The 18,567-nt window shown below is 40.8% G+C and overlaps 1 protein-coding gene across 4 annotated transcripts in view; it reads left to right on the top strand.

The window, feature by feature from the left end:
* The window catches only part of tle5 (TLE family member 5, transcriptional modulator), a 40,333-nt gene extending 22,211 nt beyond the window's left edge, over window positions 1-18,122 (top strand). Inside the window, exons 3-7 of one of the 4 annotated variants that reach the window (XM_020654500.3) lie at window positions 679-742; window positions 4,460-4,504; window positions 12,462-12,524; window positions 13,354-13,428; window positions 14,700-18,122. In XM_020654500.3, the coding sequence (XP_020510156.1) occupies window positions 679-742; window positions 4,460-4,504; window positions 12,462-12,524; window positions 13,354-13,428; window positions 14,700-14,924 (472 nt within the window). In that variant the 3' untranslated portion in view covers window positions 14,925-18,122. Of the gene's footprint in view, window positions 1-678; window positions 743-4,459; window positions 4,505-12,461; window positions 12,525-13,353; window positions 13,429-14,696 lie in introns of all 4 variants that reach the window. The other 3 variants (XM_020654499.3, XM_065955984.1, XM_020654502.3) reach the window with 3 other exon arrangements.
* The last annotated feature ends 445 nt before the right edge of the window (window positions 18,123-18,567 follow it).

The raw sequence follows: 18,567 nt of genomic DNA, 5'->3' as shown, positions 1-18,567 counted from the left end.
GAGTCTTATCCAGTCCTCGCATCGGATGATGCCTCCTGAGACGACACGATGGAACTGACTGCTTCAGTCAAACGCACCGAAGGGGAATCTCTTACCCCTCAACCCACCCACTGTCTTTTCCATTTGATGATCTGGTTGACATGTCCTCCTTTGTCCTGTCGCCTCGCGTGACATCAACACTGACATGATTGCAACTAATAGCTGTCGCACGGACTGGGTCAGAAGAAAAGCTCCATCACTATATTTAGACTTTTTCTGCACTGCCTCTTCTGATTTAGAAAGCAGACAATTTGGCATATATCTGGAGTTTAGGATGACTTTGACCTCCTTCAGTCAATTGACACCTCGTCAAAAAACTGCCACTAATAAAAGGTGAGCTTGATGGCAGTAGCAGTGATGATGATGATGATGATGATGATGGAGGTTGTGATGACGACGATAAAGAAGATAATGGTAGCAGAAGTGATGACAATGGAGATGATGCTGTTGATGATGAAGGTGGAGGCAGTGGTAAGGGCTGAAGTGGGGGTGAAAGTGATGACAGTGCCTTTGGTGAAAGTGGAGGTAATGATGATGAAGGGGGTAGAAGTCACATGGTGTCAGCACTTTAGAAGGAGGACTGTCAAGCTGACTAACAAGGTCTGACTCAGTGCTCCTCTTCTTTCTCTCTCTCCTCAGTTTGAAGCTTGAGTGTGACAAGTTGGCCAGTGAGAAGTCGGAGATGCAGCGCCATTATATCATGGTGAGTGAAATTATCTGATGTAATATTTGTTTCTTTTTGTAAATGATCTTTTTGTTTTTGAGAAACGAAAGAATGCAAATGTTCAAAATCATATATGAAAAGTATGAACTGCTGTTGTTCTTTACCCTCTCTGTGCCCACTCAACCACCTCGGTCTCATGGAAGTGCAGATAGTCCCTAAAGTCTCATACTCATTTTAAAATGTTCTCTTAATTATGTTGTTCAGAGGTTTGAAATCTGTTCGTTTTCCGAACATTTTACACAACAAGAAAAAATATACACTGAACCCTCTATCTGTTCAGTAGTTATACTTGTTATAAAACAACACCAAAGGTTTAAAAAATTAGGTTGAAAATCTGGATCAAAACTGGCTATGGATGACACAATAGAGAATGAAGCATTGTTTTTAGGCTTATGCATCAGTCAGCTTTGTAACAAACCTTTCATTCATGTTTTTAGATTGATTATTTGCAAATTCAAACATAAATAATAACCCGCCTCGTCAGTGTCTGGATGACTTAGAAAACTAAAAATAGAGAAGATTATTATGAAACTTATTTCTATCTGAAGTATTTTAGGGACGAATATTCACACATTAAGACCCCCTTTATCTGTTTGTCTGTCACAAATGATTAGAAATGTGAAATAATGGATATTAAAAATGTGAGAATTCAACCAATTTAATATGCATCTATACCCTCCCTCTTATACCTAGATCGTCAAAATGAAATAATTGAAAATAGACCTTGTTTGTTCACTTCTTTTGTGTTTCTGTAGGAGCGATATATGTCACTCCTCTCTGCATAAACCCTTTATTTCCTCTACCTCCTTACATGTTCACATTCATATGCACACATGCACATGCCCATTGCCCATACTTTGTGCATGCCCGCTCTCTGCTCCACCTCAGGGCTAATCTCATTGTTGCTGGCCGTGGCTGTGTAGCCGTCTGATGTTTTGCCTCTAATTGATCCTCTGACTGGCTTTAATCTCATTTAATCTGTGCCGCCGCACTGCTCTCTCCACCATCAGTCAGCAGGCACTCACACACACACACACACACTTCCTCTCTATTTATTTCAGGACAGCAAGAGTGCTGACAATTACACACACACACACACACACACACACACACACATACACACACACAAAATCACTCAGACATTGGCTGAAAGCAGCTGTAGTGTACACACACATAAACACACATTTTGACAAAGAAGCAGAACCTGCAAATGTATCATGAAAAAAAAAAAGAGCCTAATGTTTAAAATGTAGAAAGGCCTATTACGGTGTTTTTACAATATCTAGCTTCTGAAATGTTTTACTTATTGCTTTTGTATGTTGTATTTACTTCTGTGACATCTACATCAAAATATCCAGATTAAGGTCGAAGTTTTATAAGGCATTTACAAACTTTCCCAGTTACTAAAGTTTATAAGAGATTTTGAACGCCAGGAAGTAAGTGTGTGTGAGCTTATCGGCTGGTTTCGTAATAATACCACATGATATATATCACTACACCAGTCTGCACCAACCCCGTTACCATAATTAGTTTACCCTCCAAAAAGGACATGTTTCTTCTTCTCCAACACAGTAACCTAGACGGCAGTTATTTTTCCGTTACTATTCTGCATTATAAAACAAATAGTGTGGAAGCAGAGCAAGAATTGCCTTTATATATATATATATATATATATATATATATATAAAGGTGTACCAGAACAGGCCATCCAACCTGTACCAGTGCAACTCACAATGGTGAGTCAGAGCTTTGTTATGAACCTTAAGGGCGCATGGTAGGCTGTATCAACCATATGGAGACTCTGAGCAGAGGTGTGCATGTACAAAAGATCACCATAGAACAAAACAGGTAAAACATTTTTAGACTATGGTGATATTTTGTACATGATGCACGTCATAAGTGTAAATTTCCCTGCCTACTTTTTGTTCTCTGTTAATGCTGTGTAGGTTTACTCTTTGTTATCAAGACAAAATAACGGCAGCTGCTCTGGTATTCAAACCTGATGCCAGTTTGCCAGTTTGAAAACATGCTGGCTGTGAACTGAATTGTAAAAAGTAGATCCAAATTTTGGACAACATTTCAAAACATACACCAGAACACTGCTTAGTAAAAAAAAAAGAACTGATTGTAAATTCCTAAATTAAAGATAAGTTGCATGTTGTTTGCTCTCTAAAGAAACAACTACCTGCAGCATGGTTGCCATTTCAACATCTCTGTGGTCACCTGTAAGGTTGAGAAGATCACTGAGGCATTGGAGGCAACACAAGTGAAGGGCACATGAATAAATCTGAAACATAATTGAGAATAATGCAATGTACTCAGGATTTTATTCAAAGTTAATTGTCTCTGTTCTAATTGTGATTTCAAACAGAGTATATTTACTTCATTTTTGATTAAACTGTGACTCCTCTTATAGCATCAAATCTCTATATTTTCCTCTGGACTTGAAATTAATTTTTCACAATTTAATCCTTCAAATTGAGTGCAAATGTTGAGATAAAACTGAACTATCATTGCAATATTGCTTGTGGCTCCTTCTATACTTGCTCACTCTTACACAAACACAACCAGATGCAAATGCACACCAAGCATCTACGCGCACGGGCTTTCAATTGCACTTCCACTCAATCAGTGGCAGACCCAGCCTTGTACACCCCCACCCCCACCGCCAACCCTCCACCCATACACACAAACGCACACAAACTCACACTCCTCTAATAGCATATCAGGTTGCCCCACTCCCCTGGCCAGCGGCAGCACCTCCATTTCCCCAGCGCTGTAATTACTTTAGGGAGCTTGCACAGTTACAGAAGAGGCGTGCGTGTGTTTGCATGTGCACATGCATTCACTAACATGGCAGTGTTAGCACGTGATTCAATGGAAAACAACAATGTTTGTGTGTGAGTGCAACAAAGCAAGAGACAGAAGTGTGTTTGTGTGTAGGAGTGTGCAAAATTCTGTGTGAGGGATCTGTGTGTTGTTTGTTTTCCAGTGACAGAGCCAGTCCCCCTGCAGACAGAGTGGGTGATTAACAGGGTTGACGCCTGGAGGGTGGCCCTCTCATTAACACTGAACACACACTCAAACACTCAAACACACACACACACACACACACACACACACACACACACACACACACACACACACTCTCACACAAAACAGAGACTCTTTCTCTACCATCTCTCCTTTTCTCTCTCAGTTCCTTTTCCTCCTTGTAAATGTTTGCCTTTACTTTTTTTTGTATGTGTGCATGCAGGTACGTTTGTCTGTGTGTCTTGTGCTGGGATTACATTCATTGGTAGATTAAAATCTGGAATCTCAGCCGTCTCTATGATATTGAAAATGAGTCATGCAGGTTTGAAGGTCTGCTGGGTGTTGGAAGATGATGTATTTCATTTTCAACCTTTTATTACCTAGAATGTTAGCTTCAATCGTTCACATTGTTGTATTTCTAGTGTGCCATAAGCACTTATCACTTCTTTAGATCCAGTGGAGAGAACGATTGTTTTTCATCTGAGATCTCATATGTTTATTAAAACGGCTAATGAATACACTCAATTTGATTGTATTAATTAACATCACTGAGCAATAATTAAATCTGACTTATCCAAATGTGTAGCACATACTCAGTCAGGGGTGTAAAATGAAGTGTACGCACAAAGCTGATGACTGTTTTTCTTCTCTCTTTCTTTTCAGTACTATGAGATGTCCTACGGGCTCAATATTGAAATGCACAAACAGGTGAGTCCACCTTTATTTCAGACCAAAAAGACTCTTGTTATCTGAAAGAACAATAATATTGTTCAGTCAACCCTCACAACAGTTGACTCTTAAGCCCTTTTCACACATAAAGAAATCTCCTGAAAAACTCTGGAGATTTGGCTACCCAGAGGGACTTTAGGCTGTGTGTGAACGCAAACAGCCGCATTTTTCACGTGGACTTTACCCAGAGTTTCTCCAGCCAGACCCCTAGTATTTTAGCCGCAGAAAGTCCGAGTGAGCTGATGTCTGAACGCGGCCGCATATACTCCGGAGATTTCAACTCGAGCCAATGGGAAGAGAATGACGTTTATATACAGTGACTACCTAAAGTGTCTGTACATGACCTCTACGATCTCCATGCACGTAATTAAACGGCTGCATTATGTTTTCTGTTCGTCAGTATGTTGTTCTCCTCTCTTTTGTGGATGTTGTCATTCCATTGGATTACACATAGCATTGATATAAAGGCAAATATTCTCATTATAGCGTCATGTAGCGGACTCTGTTGCTATGGCTGCTACTTCCGCGTTGTTTATTTACGTCACGTCTTTCCTCTGCAAATCCCCCGACCCCCCTCCCCTCTGACAGGGAGGGGGGTCGCTGTGAGGAGCATATGTGAACGGCTAGGTCGGGAGAATCTCCGGAGAAGTCCTCCTGTAAATATCTAGATATTATCCGGAGTGCATATGTGAAAAAGGCTTTAGAGAGGTATAGGTCTGGAGGTCCTAGGTCTGTGGAGCTAGGTGAGAATAATGACCTTTGCTGGCTCCTGTTGTCGTTGTGTTTAACACGGTTGGTTTGTAATCGTTGTTTTAGACTATAAAGTGTATAATTCTCTTTCACAGTATTCCCAAGACTAACGTCTACATGTCTATTGTATGAAGCATGTTCATTACTCAGCACAGATTTTGCTGTTGGTAGGGAGAGGCCAAAGATAATTAATAGTTTTTCACAAAATAGTTTGGAAATTCTGCACAAAGTTTCGTCATTGCTTAATTCTCCCACAAACCTGACCTTATGGTGTTGGTTTATCAGCATTTTATTTGACATCCAATAAAGACAACAGCAAGATTCAAGAACTTGGGCTTCAGCTATTTCTAATACATTATGTTGCAATCACCACCAGAGCACTACACAAAGTTTGTTAAATTCAAGTAATAGTAGAAAACTGAAATCAGTTGTATTTATTTTGATGGTTGGAAGAAGGCTTAGAGTCTACATATATTTAATCACTCATCACATTTGATTTTGTTTGTGCCCCAGCTGTCAGTCAACTATAATCATCTATGCACAAAGAATAGACTTTCTTGCTGAACCTTGAGCAGTAAAAGTCACTCCTCACACTGTCTTCCTCTGTAGATGTAGACACAGCTGTGCATGCCCAAGCCCATTCCACCACTGTACACCTGCAGCTCACTGATTGGCAGGTGTGAATTGCAGAGATAATCTCCAATCACTTTGGGAGTGTTGAGAGACATTTGAAAGATGCGACCTGAGGCTGTGTTTATTTAAACCCAGAGAGCTTTGGGTTTTTTTTCTCCAGCTGTTGTAATTGCAGTTTGAGCTCTTTCTGTGTATTGTACACTAATCCTGAACAATATTTTTCAACATTGATGTTGCAAAATTTGGGCACATGAAAGAGTCCCATTTCCAAGCATGTAACGTCAAAGTATGGCAATTTAACTGTCAGGTTTTATTTTACTACTTCATCTAGCCTTGATCCTCGATGATGTCACATAGTTACATGATTCATATTAGTGCATGTATTTTCCCTAATCGGAGGGGCTGACGCTGCTTACATTGCTCAGAATATCTCTGGAACCAAACAACAGATTTTTGCCGGGACAATTGCTTTGGAAGGCTACCTTTTTACCGATCTGAGGAGGGTTTCCATGTAATCAAAGCCGTTCCAGAAGGTTTTTAATCCAGCCCTGAAGTGCAGAGTTTATTCTGGTCCTTTACAAAATACATTGACAATGATAAATCTGTGATCATGTGATTACTTGTTTTCATGATGAAAACGTATCGTTGTTAGCGTACCTCAATTTACACTCTCAGGAGGAAATGACAGGAACTTCCGGTCAGTCGAATCTGATGCTCTCTTCTTCTCTTGTTTCTCGGCGGTGAGCATCTGTCGAGGAGCAGCCAACAACAAGAGACAAGATAGTTATCTGCCACCCTCAAAAAGAAATAAGTAATTGCCACGGCTGAAATAAAGACAAACGGTTACACAGAGCCTTCAACTACATATGAGCAAGAGCTTTACACGCAGAGAGCATTACATGACAGGGGCCTAGGGCGCATGTGGAGTTTGTTTGCATGTTGTATTTACTTCTGATAGAGAAGACTTAAATGAATTAGAAGAGGAAAGGCGCGGTTATTGTTGATTTGTGTGTGATATGAGTAAACTGTGTAATTCAGTTTCCGTTTTTTATTCTGTCTTTATGGTCATATAATTATTCATACATTTATCTGACATCATTGCCTTAAAAAAGATGGTAAGATTGTGCTTGAAAGGCTTGAGGTTATATATAAATTATTAGACAAAAAATGCCTTGGATCTATAAGGTTTCAAACTGAGTGTATATACGCAGACTGTATGTGGTGGAATGGATCCTTCTAGCAGCTACACCTTCTGGAAGTTTGAAATGTGACTTGACAGGTAAAACAAGGCAGTGAGCTTATGTTTTAAAACGTCTTGGGCTGGTTCCATACAACACAAATACAACTTCTACAAACCAGATATATATTTGATATATTCGTGGTAAACAGAAAAATCTATAATTATTCTTGAGTTTTTAAGTCGATCAAGCAAACATTTAAACAAGCATTAGGATAGTTTGACATTTAAAGTCACAGGTAAATCACAAAACTGCAACACTGAATACCTCGTGTAGAGTTCATTATTTTTATCACCTGTTATTTAAAACAAGTGAATTAAAAGAAAGAGGGTTTTTTTTGTTAGACGAGGACAAACTTCTAGAGAGCTTTAATGATTAAAGTTCAATTGAAAACTATACAACTGTACAAGAATAACAGACTGCATTTGTCCTGTGAAGCTTTTTCTATATTCTTGTATTTCAATATTTAGATATTACGTAGTAGTGTGATTTAGAGCATTTATGTGGCAGCAAATGCGTGTTCTGAAAGTTCTGCAAAAAGCCAGGAAATCATACCTGCAACATCCCACATTTCAAACCAGTGCAGACTGTGCAGTCAGAATCAGAAGGCCATTTTGAAAAAGAAAAGAAAAGGAAGCCATTGTTCAGGAAGGGAGGGGGGGAGAGAGCAATACCCATACATCAGTTTGTGTGGCTGAAGCTGGGGGATAATTTATGCTCAGCCTTTTTGAGGGAGAGAGCGATGGGTCTCGAAAGGACCAGCCCTTATCTGTGACCTCGTCTGGCACAGCCAGTCCACACACACACACCAACACACACGCATACCATTATGATTGACGGCGCACACTGACAGTCATATTGGGAGATGCGAGTATGCTTTGACAAATGGACACACAGACACACACACACATAGATGTAGCAGCTTCTATGATTTAAAGACCTTCTCATTTATGCGCCCACACAAACTGTGAGGTAGTACGCACGTTAGAGAAACACACACGCACACACACACACACACACTCACAATGTCCCAGGGAAGCAATGACACACACAGATGCTGAGCCGTATGTGTGCTGCTCATCTCCCCCCCATTTCCTTTATCTGACAGGGATGAAATTCACAGTCACGATTGCAGTCGTGTGCTTGAGTGGGTGTGTGTGTTTTGTGTGTCCAGAAGTCTGTCTGTGTTTGTGTTATAGATGCTCATTTACTTTCTACTGGCAGTCTGCAATTTGTCTGTTTTTATATGTATGTGGATTTAGATTACCTGCCTGAACATTTTCTGTAAATGTAGCCGTGTAGCAGCAGATATGGTGGTGTGTGTGTGCTTGTGTTTTTGTGTGTCTTAGCACATGTTCATAAGCATTTGTGTGTGTCCTGTGTGTGCGCTCTCTCTTTGTGCACATCAAGAGTGGGTGCAGAGAGTCGCTAGTTCTATTAGAGAGTTGAAATTGAAGGGGATGTGTGGAAACCAGTGTCGAGGAGCATTCATGTCTAGGCCCATTGTGCACTGCCAATCGCGCCTCCTCCTCTTCCTCCCTCTCCACCTCTGTCTCTATTTCCCTCTCTTTCTCTCTTTCTCTTTCTCACACTCTCCCACATTCAATTGCTCCCTCTTGATCACTCTGTTCTACTCAATTCACAAATGCGTCTCTGTTCTCTGTCTGTTCCATCTCTTGTCTCTCCTCTTTCTTCCTGTGTTTTATCTGTTTTGTCTTTTTGTGAGGAGAAGCAAGGTTGAGCTCTGGGTTGTGCTGAGAATATGTTGAAAGAAGCTTTATTATAGCCGGGTCCTCCTTTTCTTTCTATTGTTGTCTATTGTCTCGTCTATATTTACTGTTGAATGAATGTTCTGCCTGACTATATACAGTCTTTTATGTATCTGGCTTTTTCTCTTAGGAGCTCCTCTTTTGTGTCTGAATTGTTTTCATTGTCCTGTCTATTATTTTTCATCATTCACAATCAATGTAAAAGCCAGTTTACAATAATGCATTTCTGTTTGCTGCTTTTCTTTGTCTAATGTGATAGTAAAGTGTCATCTGTGGGTTAGAAAACAAACCAGAGCCAAGCAGCAGATTTTTAGACTTCTCTCCAAGTGAAGCTCATCAAATGTTTTTATGTTAAATCTCAATATGCATTTCCCCCACATGTTTCCATGACAGTTTTCACGTAAATGAGTTTTTGAACCACTGTAACTGTATTTCTGGTGTCTAGTTAAGCCATGAGGGTTTGGCCCTTTGTGTGTATGACACCTAGATAAAACACAATCAAGTATCACATTTAGTTTTTGAGCGTTGATTATTTATTAAGTACTCATTGACAGTTGTGTTTGAACCTGAGAAAACAATTTTTACTATTTGATACAACATTTTGATACAAAATTTTAGATTGTAACAAAGAGCGACTGTGACATGATTCAAATTCACTTTCTTTAGCCGTTTTCACATATTCACTCCTGAAAATATCTAGATCATTTCAGGAGGACTGCTCCTTAAATTCCCCTGACCTGGCTGTTCACATTTGCACCTCGCAGTTGAGAGCAACAGAGTCGGCTTTTTGATGCTGTAATTGGAATATCTGCCTTTATATCAATGCTCTGCGTACTTCAACGGAATCAAAATATCAACAACAGAGCGCAGAAAAACAAACTGGAGAGTAGAAAAAATAATTAAGCTGTTAAATTATGCACAGAGATCATGGGTGTCGTGTGCATACATACAGTCAATGCACCGTGCTCTGGTCACAGAATATAAACCTCACCACCCTCTCCCACTCACTTGAGGTTAATTCTCCGGATTATATCCTGCTGTGTTCTCATATCAGCTCACTCTTACTTTATGCAGAAAAATACTAGGGGGCTGGCAGGAGAAACTCCCTGGATAAAGTCCCAAGTGAAAAATGTGGCTATTTACATTCACACATGCAACTCCTCGTGTAAATATCTGTTTTTCAGGAAGCGTGAAAGCCTTTTATGAAAGTTTAGGGAAGGGTATTATGTTTTGTTTTCAGTCCTTCTTTAGTTTAAATAACAAAACACTGCACAAGTATCATGTCCTGTTGTGTTTCTGACAGGAAGCAGTAACATAAGACTGTCACTAAGGGACAAAAGCAGGACACTCTGAGGAAGTCTGTGAAATGTTACATTGGTTAAGGCTGCCTTCCATGCTTCTTTAAAACAAGTTTTAAATCAACTTGAACACATTTGTCTCTGAGCTCGCTTCCCCGTTTGATTATTTAGATCAAGCTTATTTTATTTGGCAAAAAGCAGAAAAGACATCTCCAACAGCAACTAATTCAGTCCTTTGCAGGTCATTAATGTATATCTGATGTTGTATTGTATTATGTAAGTTTTATTTGCACACTTGCAGTGTTCTTTATTATTAAATTATTTTTCCAGTAGCACGTGAGAAGCTAGAAAGACAGAGTAAAATGTAAAGGCAGGACAAAAAGGGAGACACATAGAGAAGGATAATGGAGAGCAGATGACAGATGCTAGGTTAGAAAAAGAAGACAGCATAAAGGGCACTGAAAAGAGGAAGAGCCGTAGTTAGCATGGAGCAAGTCCCACAGGGGACATTTTAGAGAGACATTTTAGAGATGTCAGGGAGTGTGTGTGCGTGTGTGTGTGTGTGTGTGTGTGTAATGATGAGCAGATAGGAGGGAAGCGCTTGATGGGGAGCTGTGCTCTGCATGCCTAATGACTGTTAGAGGGCCCCTCGCTCCTCAACGTGCCACGAATTACGCTCTAACACAATTACTGCTGCTTTGCATATCTCAGACGGATTGGATGATTACCAACCAAATGTGATAATAGACCTGAATGTGAGAAAGATAGGGAATGTGCATGATGAGGAAGAGGAAAAGGTGCCCGTGAGTGTGTTCTTGCTTGCGTAGGTGATAGTTGCCCATGTATATATATATATGTATATATATATATATATATATATGTGTGTGTAACATTGTGCATGTCGAGCTGTTTTGACGCCCTAAGTTGAAGCAAAGGGGTAAAAAAGGGAGTCTGATATGTGTGAGATGTGAGTGGTTGAGACAAGTCTATGTGTGACTCTTTATGAAGGACACATTAGATGTTTCTCATACAAATGAATGTGTTCTTGAATTTACACTTTCATTATAATTATAGGAATATGTCTTGTGATATACTACATTTTCTCCCAGTCAACGATTTCCAGAACAGCAAAAAAAAAATGTTTTTCCACATATAGATTTTTATGTAAGAAAGCTGTGATGTTGTGCTCTCAACCTGACTGACGCAGTCTGCATGAAATGGGGTGGTTCCAACTCAATTTCCATTTGACTCACAAAACAGCACAAATGTCAGTCATGTTGTGTATCAATATCTCTTTGTGACTTCTAGTGTAAATTCAGCATCATAGACAGTTCAGAGGTATAAACATATTTTGCGACTTGATTTGTCTTGCTGTTAGGAGGTTAGCGCCATGCTGGCACAACAGTTTGTGATAACTGCTAAAATAATAGTGCCTAGCGGTTAGCTGGCGCCCCATTTAAGAGGCTATAGTTCTCCTAGCGGACGGCCTGGATTCAAGTCCAGCCTGTGGCTCCTTTCCTGCGTGTCGTTCCCCACTCTCTATCCACTGTTTCCTACTCTATCCATTGTCCAATCAAATAAAGGCCCTGCTGCTGAAATAGTCACTTGAACCCAGATTGTGAATTCATCCACGTCTGACAATAGTTCCACCAATGAGTGTTGGATGCAGAGCAGAATTGAGCCTTTACTCTCGCATACAACCCAATCAGATTTTCTGCACATGCTCCACAGTTCCCGTGTAGGACTTTTACCTGGAAGTTAAACGGCAAGAACATGTAGCATAAGGGAAGTTGTGTTGTCGTCTGCCTTAGGATATCACCATAAGCTAGAGGGATAGCGTGTACCAAAAGTAAAGTGTAGACTATGTAAAAAAAAAAAAATGTACCGTGCCGCAAAATGTTTTCACGGCTCGACATTCAACCAGTTTGCCCCTTGCTAACATGTAAGCAAGGTCAACCGGAAGAAGGTCCAATAGTGACTACCTAAAGGTGCCATATCAACACTTTACGTAGCGGATTCGTACATACTACCACAATAAATCCATTATCCCCTGGTGCTCGTATACTGGGACAAGGACAGTAGTCCAATTAAACGGCCTAATGGAGCTATAACTGTAGCTCAACTTAACTGTTGATGTAAACGTACTGACTAACATTGGGTTTGCTCTTTCCAGGCATTTGTAACAGAAGTTTATATTTACACCAGTATTCAATCTTTAAATGTATTAATTAAAGTGGTCCTTCCACAGGCTGAGATAGTGAAGAGACTGAACGGGATCTGTGCACAAGTCCTCCCCTACCTGTCTCAGGAGGTAAGATCACACAAAGACACACACACACACACACACACACACACACACACACACACAGACGTCACTAACCCTTTGACCCTCAGACCTATTTCTTACATCCTGGAATGAGATCACCCTTCCATTCCCGGCTCATTACCTCTCCACCTCCATGACCCCTCGCTCAGCATCCCTCCTCCACTTCACTCCTTCTCCACCTCTGTCCTCCCAACGTTCATCATCACTCGCTTCCCGTGTTCCTTACCACCTCACTTTCGCTGTACTTCCCCCTCACTCTCCTCCCCCATTCAATCTGTCCCTCCAGGTTTCCCTCCTTCAGACCCTTTTGAACTCCTCCTCAAATCCCCTCCTTCCCTTTATCACTCCCTCCTCAACCTCCTCCATCCTTCTCCTCTCTTCCTTTGTACATGTTTGTGTGTGCGTGTGTGCGTCAGCGTAATAAATGGTTGTGTGATTCAGATAAGCCATGATCTTATCTGCCCACCAGGACGTCGACCTCCACCTATTACAGCACACCAGCCAACCATCCATTCACCGGTGTCACACAAAGCTTTTCTGAATGTGTGTGCGGGGTGTGTGTGGGGGGGGTGTGTGTGGTGTGTCTATATATATGACTGGAAGAATAAATGAATGGCTGGAGGGAGGGCTGCATCACCAGTGAAGGTTGTCGGGTCTCTGTTGGGACTATCGATATTGATCTAACCTCTCCACCTCTCTCCCCCCAAACTCTCCTCCCCTTGTTTCTGTCTTGCTTTTATTGTCCATCTCACTCCCCCCCCCCTCGTCTTCACTCCCTCCCACTCCTGACCTCCCCCCCATCCCCCGTCTCAAGCACCAGCAGCAGGTCCTGGCAGCCATAGAGAGGGCCAAGCAGGTCACACCCCCAGAGATGAACTCCATCATAAGGGTATGATGGTCTTGTGATGGCCAAAAAGTGCAATTATTAATAATCATGATGAATTTGTTCTTTGTTTTTTTTAGGGGGGGAGGGGGAGGGGGCTTTTTATTGAATCTTTTTAAGACTGTGCTTGGAAACTAATTGGACAATTAAGGAAGTAAAAAGCTTCAGTCATTTTTGAAAGAATAATGTCCATTTAGTCAATCCTTCTTATTAATCATATACTTTTAAATATGAACAGAATGAAGATGAGAATGCAATCCATTACAACAGTGCTGAAATAAATACCAGATAATAAAATGAATATTTGAATAATTATTTCTTAATTTATTTTTGACTCCCATCTTAAGGATAAATATGATAGTCTATGCTCCACTTAGCCACAGTTTTGATAATAAGAAATGAATGATTAGCTCGCTTAAATAGCTTCTCCTGGATATTAAAAATGTAACATAAATATTGGATCAGAAGTAATTCTCGCCAACAAGCCACAATCCTTTAGCTTTGTGGCTTAAATGTTAGAAGGATACACTTTATCATAAGCTTTGCACTAACATAGCTTAGCTCCTCCATCATTTCAACAGAGGTTTAGTATTAGCCTGACGAGCCCCTCCATCATTTTCCTATGGGTCTTGTGTTAGCTAGCTTAGCCACTCCATCACTGTGATGCATGATTCAAAGAGGTGCTTTGCCTTTGTCTATGTGTCTGCTGCTTTCGATACTGAGGATACTGGGCTGCTCATGGTCTGCTTATAGAATTGGACCTCTTCTATTTAGTACAGAGAACCCTCTGACATTCCTTCATTTTTTGTTTTTGTATAGATGAACACAACGAAAATGAAAAGCATTGGCAGGCACAATATGTCTTCCTTACATTTTAATGACATGAAGGTCTTTGGTTTTGTATTTTTATGTTTGATTGAGCCCCAAGCCTGTCCTCAGTGAGACACTTTCTCGTCTCTTCTGTATTCTCCTCTCTTACTTGCTTTCCTGAGATTGTATACATTGAAAATTGAATCTGGAATAAATAAGTTGTGTGCTGCAGCGTTTTCACTTCTTACAGAGCATGTATTTTATCTATGATGCATACATTTCATCAATCCCTTTTGTGCTAGAGCTATTAGTGCTGTACCTCAGGGTCTCATATTAAACATCATTTGTGATCTATAATTGCTTTGTGCATTGCAGATTCCGTATTTCCCTCTGTGTTTTGCAGTAATTTGTGTGCTGTTTCCACCCTGCTGTGTCTAAGTTGTGTGTGGTTGTCTTCCATGCAGCAGCAGCTTCAGGCTCACCAGCTGTCCCAGCTCCAGGGCCTGGCCCTGCCCATGACCCCTCTGCCGCTGGGTCTGAGCCAGCCGGCCCTTCCTGCCGTCACCACCTCCTCCGGTCTCTTCTCCCTCTCCTCCCTGCTGGCCTCCCAAGCCCAGCTGGCCAAGGAGGAAAAGGCATCACGCGACGGAGTAGACAGCCACCGGGAGGAGGACGGAGACAAGTCCGATTAGATGGTGTACCCCTTCAGCTCTGCTTTTATCCAGAGACCTGAATCCCAAGATCTGATTCTCCTTTTGGCCTAGAGCCTCTCCCCTGGTCTTCTTCTTCTGACTGAAGCTAACTTGAGCTTCATTCTTGTCACCAATACTCCAGCTACAGACCCCAAACCAACTCCTGTTATTGGGAGAGCTTTGACACCATCTCCTCATATCAGACTAGTCCTGATCTCTTCATATCTACTTTACCTGCTTTGTGTCTTTTACCCAGCAGGGTGACTGCCTCTTATGCTTCCTGGTTCTTTTCTTCATGCACTGTCTCTTTTTTTATATGATTAGGCTTCAGTTTTTTGCATGTTCTTTTGTTTTGTTTTGTTTTTTTAAATCAGGAGTACTTTCTATTTCTGTCCTTCCTCCCCCCCCCCCTTAAGTTTCTTGTTCAATAAGCTTCTATTCTACCTTATGTCCCCCACCTCTTCACCCCCTCTCATCCAGGACTCATGTTACACACCACACCATAGGTGTTGTAACAGGCTAAATGCTAAACTAGAGAATATTTTGGTGAGGTGTAGAAGTTTTCAGGCACAAAACAAGAGTCCTACAAAAACTTCATTATCCTGCAGGGCCCAGTGTTGCTGATATTTTTGCAATCCAGATTACATGCATTCATTTGAAGACATAATTTGGCTTTGAGTTAAAACAGTGGTTTGATATGGATAAAAAAAAAGTGAAATTGATTCCCTCATGTCCTGCGTAAAGATAAAAAAACATCCTTGAAGCTTCACACACACACACACACATCCTAACCAAAAACTGCTGCGTTTAGAGCAGAAACATTGTTATAAGAAGACCTCTCCAGTTGACAAACTAGAGACGTTGTGTATAATCCTACATTCATATGTGGAAAGAAAAAGCACCTTCTTAGAGCAAGCTTCATGCCGTGTCAGACTAGATATTAGACCCACCTTAGTCAGTAATCCTGATCCTCACCTGATCCTCTGAAGTATGTGTGATTAAATCCAGCCCAGAACCTTTGCTGACAGACAACATTTTCATCAGCAGCTAAATGAGCAGAGCTGACACTTGACTCCTGCTTCCTCCCACCACTTTTTTTTTTTTGTCTTTGTATGTGCACTGATATGAGAGCAGGCACAGAGGGGAGAGAGTGTGCATGTTGTGTGTTGACAGCAGAGGGCAGTGTGTGTCCTCGTTCGATTCAGGCCTGAGCAGTGCAGGGACACGCACAGAGTACAGGCTGTGTCACAAAGGAAAAGGCGCATTCATTCACTGTGTGTGTGTACAAACGTCATATACAAAGACTAGTCCAGCCAGACATTATCCTCTGCATGCAGTCAGACTGTGTCATGATCCAGTTCTTGAGGAATATCGTCTTTTGGTCTATTTAAGGAAGCATTGAAGAGAAACACAACTGGACCCATGCTTTCAATCCCTCTGTACGTTCAGATTTAAATACTTTACATATGAAGGCCCGTCACATATCCCACTACTTATTATAGATGGTTTCCCACCTACAGACATCACAGAGTAGGAAATCTCGAAATCAAAGCGTCCATCTCACAAATGAAGCACAAACCGGAGCTACTCCCATGAGTAAAAGCTCCCCTCAGGCTCACATGCCCTGCACACTTACTCGGGTGTTTTCAGTTTGTCTGATTGGGCCTCTTGTCAGGTGAAACTATAATGGAAATAATCTAGCGTCAACAAACTCAAGAATTTTGTTCCCTCATTAGTTCAAATATGTACTGTATAATAGCAGCATCCGCACACTGAATCCAGCAGCGGATTATGGTTGCCGGCTAATGCCCCTTTTAATTACTTGGGGTTTTAATTACTTAATGAATAACTGTGGCTGGCGTGAGGCATCCATGTTCATTTGGCTTTCAGGCAATCCCATATATCAAAGCTTTCCCAGTTTCCCTGTATGGGAAAGCTCTGATTTCCCAGTACTAATTACTGCTTGAAGTGTGAGGAAGATGTTAGGAAAGCAAGGATTAGAGTCGCCCCCAGAGTCCTAAGAAGAGGTTAGATCAGTCCAACATTAGTGAAAACACGTGTGTGGACTCAGGAGCTCTAGCAAGTGTAGTAGCAGCTTTAATGGCCCGTTTAAATATCCTTTTCTACACATTCAGTCAACATTTTTAGGTTGTTTTCTCAACAATACATACCTACAAATGTCAGTAGTGGTGATTTAAATGTCTTAAATGGCTGCCACTCTCCATCTACACATAACATTTGATGTTTCGGTCAGTCTGAGTGTTAGTTTAAAGAGCACTACCACGGTGTGCGTGTAAGCATCTGAACAATAATTTCATTTGTGTACTTTCAGTAACTAAAACACACTATTCTGCTTATCACTTAAGGTAGCAGCACATGGATCTTCCCGTCTAGCCACAGACTGTATGTAACCAGCTACATACTGTTCTTGTTTTAGTGATAAGAAGACAGTATAGAGACACACACACACACACACACACACACACACACACCAGTGCATGTCTGCAGGGGAACGCAGGCTGATTTCTATTTTGGTGGAGACATTTTGAAAAATATGTTAAGTCTAAACTTTCTGTGATCAATGCACTTGTCTAATGTTTTTTTTTTCTTCCTCTACTTTGTTTTCAAGTATTAATCGATATGAGCTAGAATGAGAATTACAAAGCTGTCGTTATAAACATACAAATTAAATTCTATGTATTTGTTAGTAGTTGGAGGCGCTCGCCTCCACATACAGTTATACATAGAAAGCTTTATGTGTATATAGCTGCATCTTCTCTTGTCTGTTCTGGATGATTCTTGTGATTTGTGTTACAAAATTGTGACACCAGGGGAGAAACTGCAGTACTTTGATCCTTTAAACTTTTACCTCTCCTCTGACTCCCATTCGCCAATCCCAGTTCCTCCCATCCTACATCCTGCCTGTCCAACTCTTTGCCCCAATAGCGTGAAGCATTGTAAGCGTTTTGAGCTTTGTAAAGGTCTTTTTTTAAATACTTATTTTGTGCATAATGTAAAACCTCAAAGTGTGTACTTTGGAAAAAAAAATGTTTTGTGTCTGAAACCATAGCTTCATTGAAACAAAAAAAAAGAAAGTATTGAAAAAAAAAAAACATTTACTATAAATAATATGAAATGTTCTGCAGTAAGGAAGGACTTCTGGTGCCTTACAAATAAAGTCAATCAAATCATAAGAAACGTTGCAGCTCTTCTATGACTCTTTCAAAGTTTCTGTGTGAAAACCTTACTGCTTGTTAGTTAATACAGATTGTCCACTGGTTTTGATGGATTAACTGTGTCAGTGTACCTAATCACGTGTTTCTTTAAGTGGTGTTTCCCTGTAAGTAAGAGACACCTGTCCACTTTTAGGTCACAGCCGGTATGTTGAAGTGTTTACTACTGATTGTTTAGGCAGAATCGCCAGATTAACACTGCTGTCGCTGCAGGAAAGAATTAACCACACTGACATTTTCTTCCAAAGCAGGACAAATATTATTTTGTTAGATTACTTTTTAGGCAGGTATTGTTTCCAGTTCATATCTTGAAGGCTTTAAAGTCAACTTATCACTTTACTCACTCAGACTTTTGTCTACCTGTGAGTCTGGTTGTGCTTGAGGTCTCTGCCTGTAAAAAAATAAGTCTT

Source organism: Labrus bergylta, chromosome 6 (genome assembly GCF_963930695.1).
Source record: "Labrus bergylta chromosome 6, fLabBer1.1, whole genome shotgun sequence".
In the NCBI taxonomy this organism is placed as follows: Eukaryota; Metazoa; Chordata; class Actinopteri; order Labriformes; family Labridae; genus Labrus; species Labrus bergylta.
Note: the sequence above shows the minus strand (reverse complement) of the source record. Positions and strands in the feature narration are given on the sequence as shown.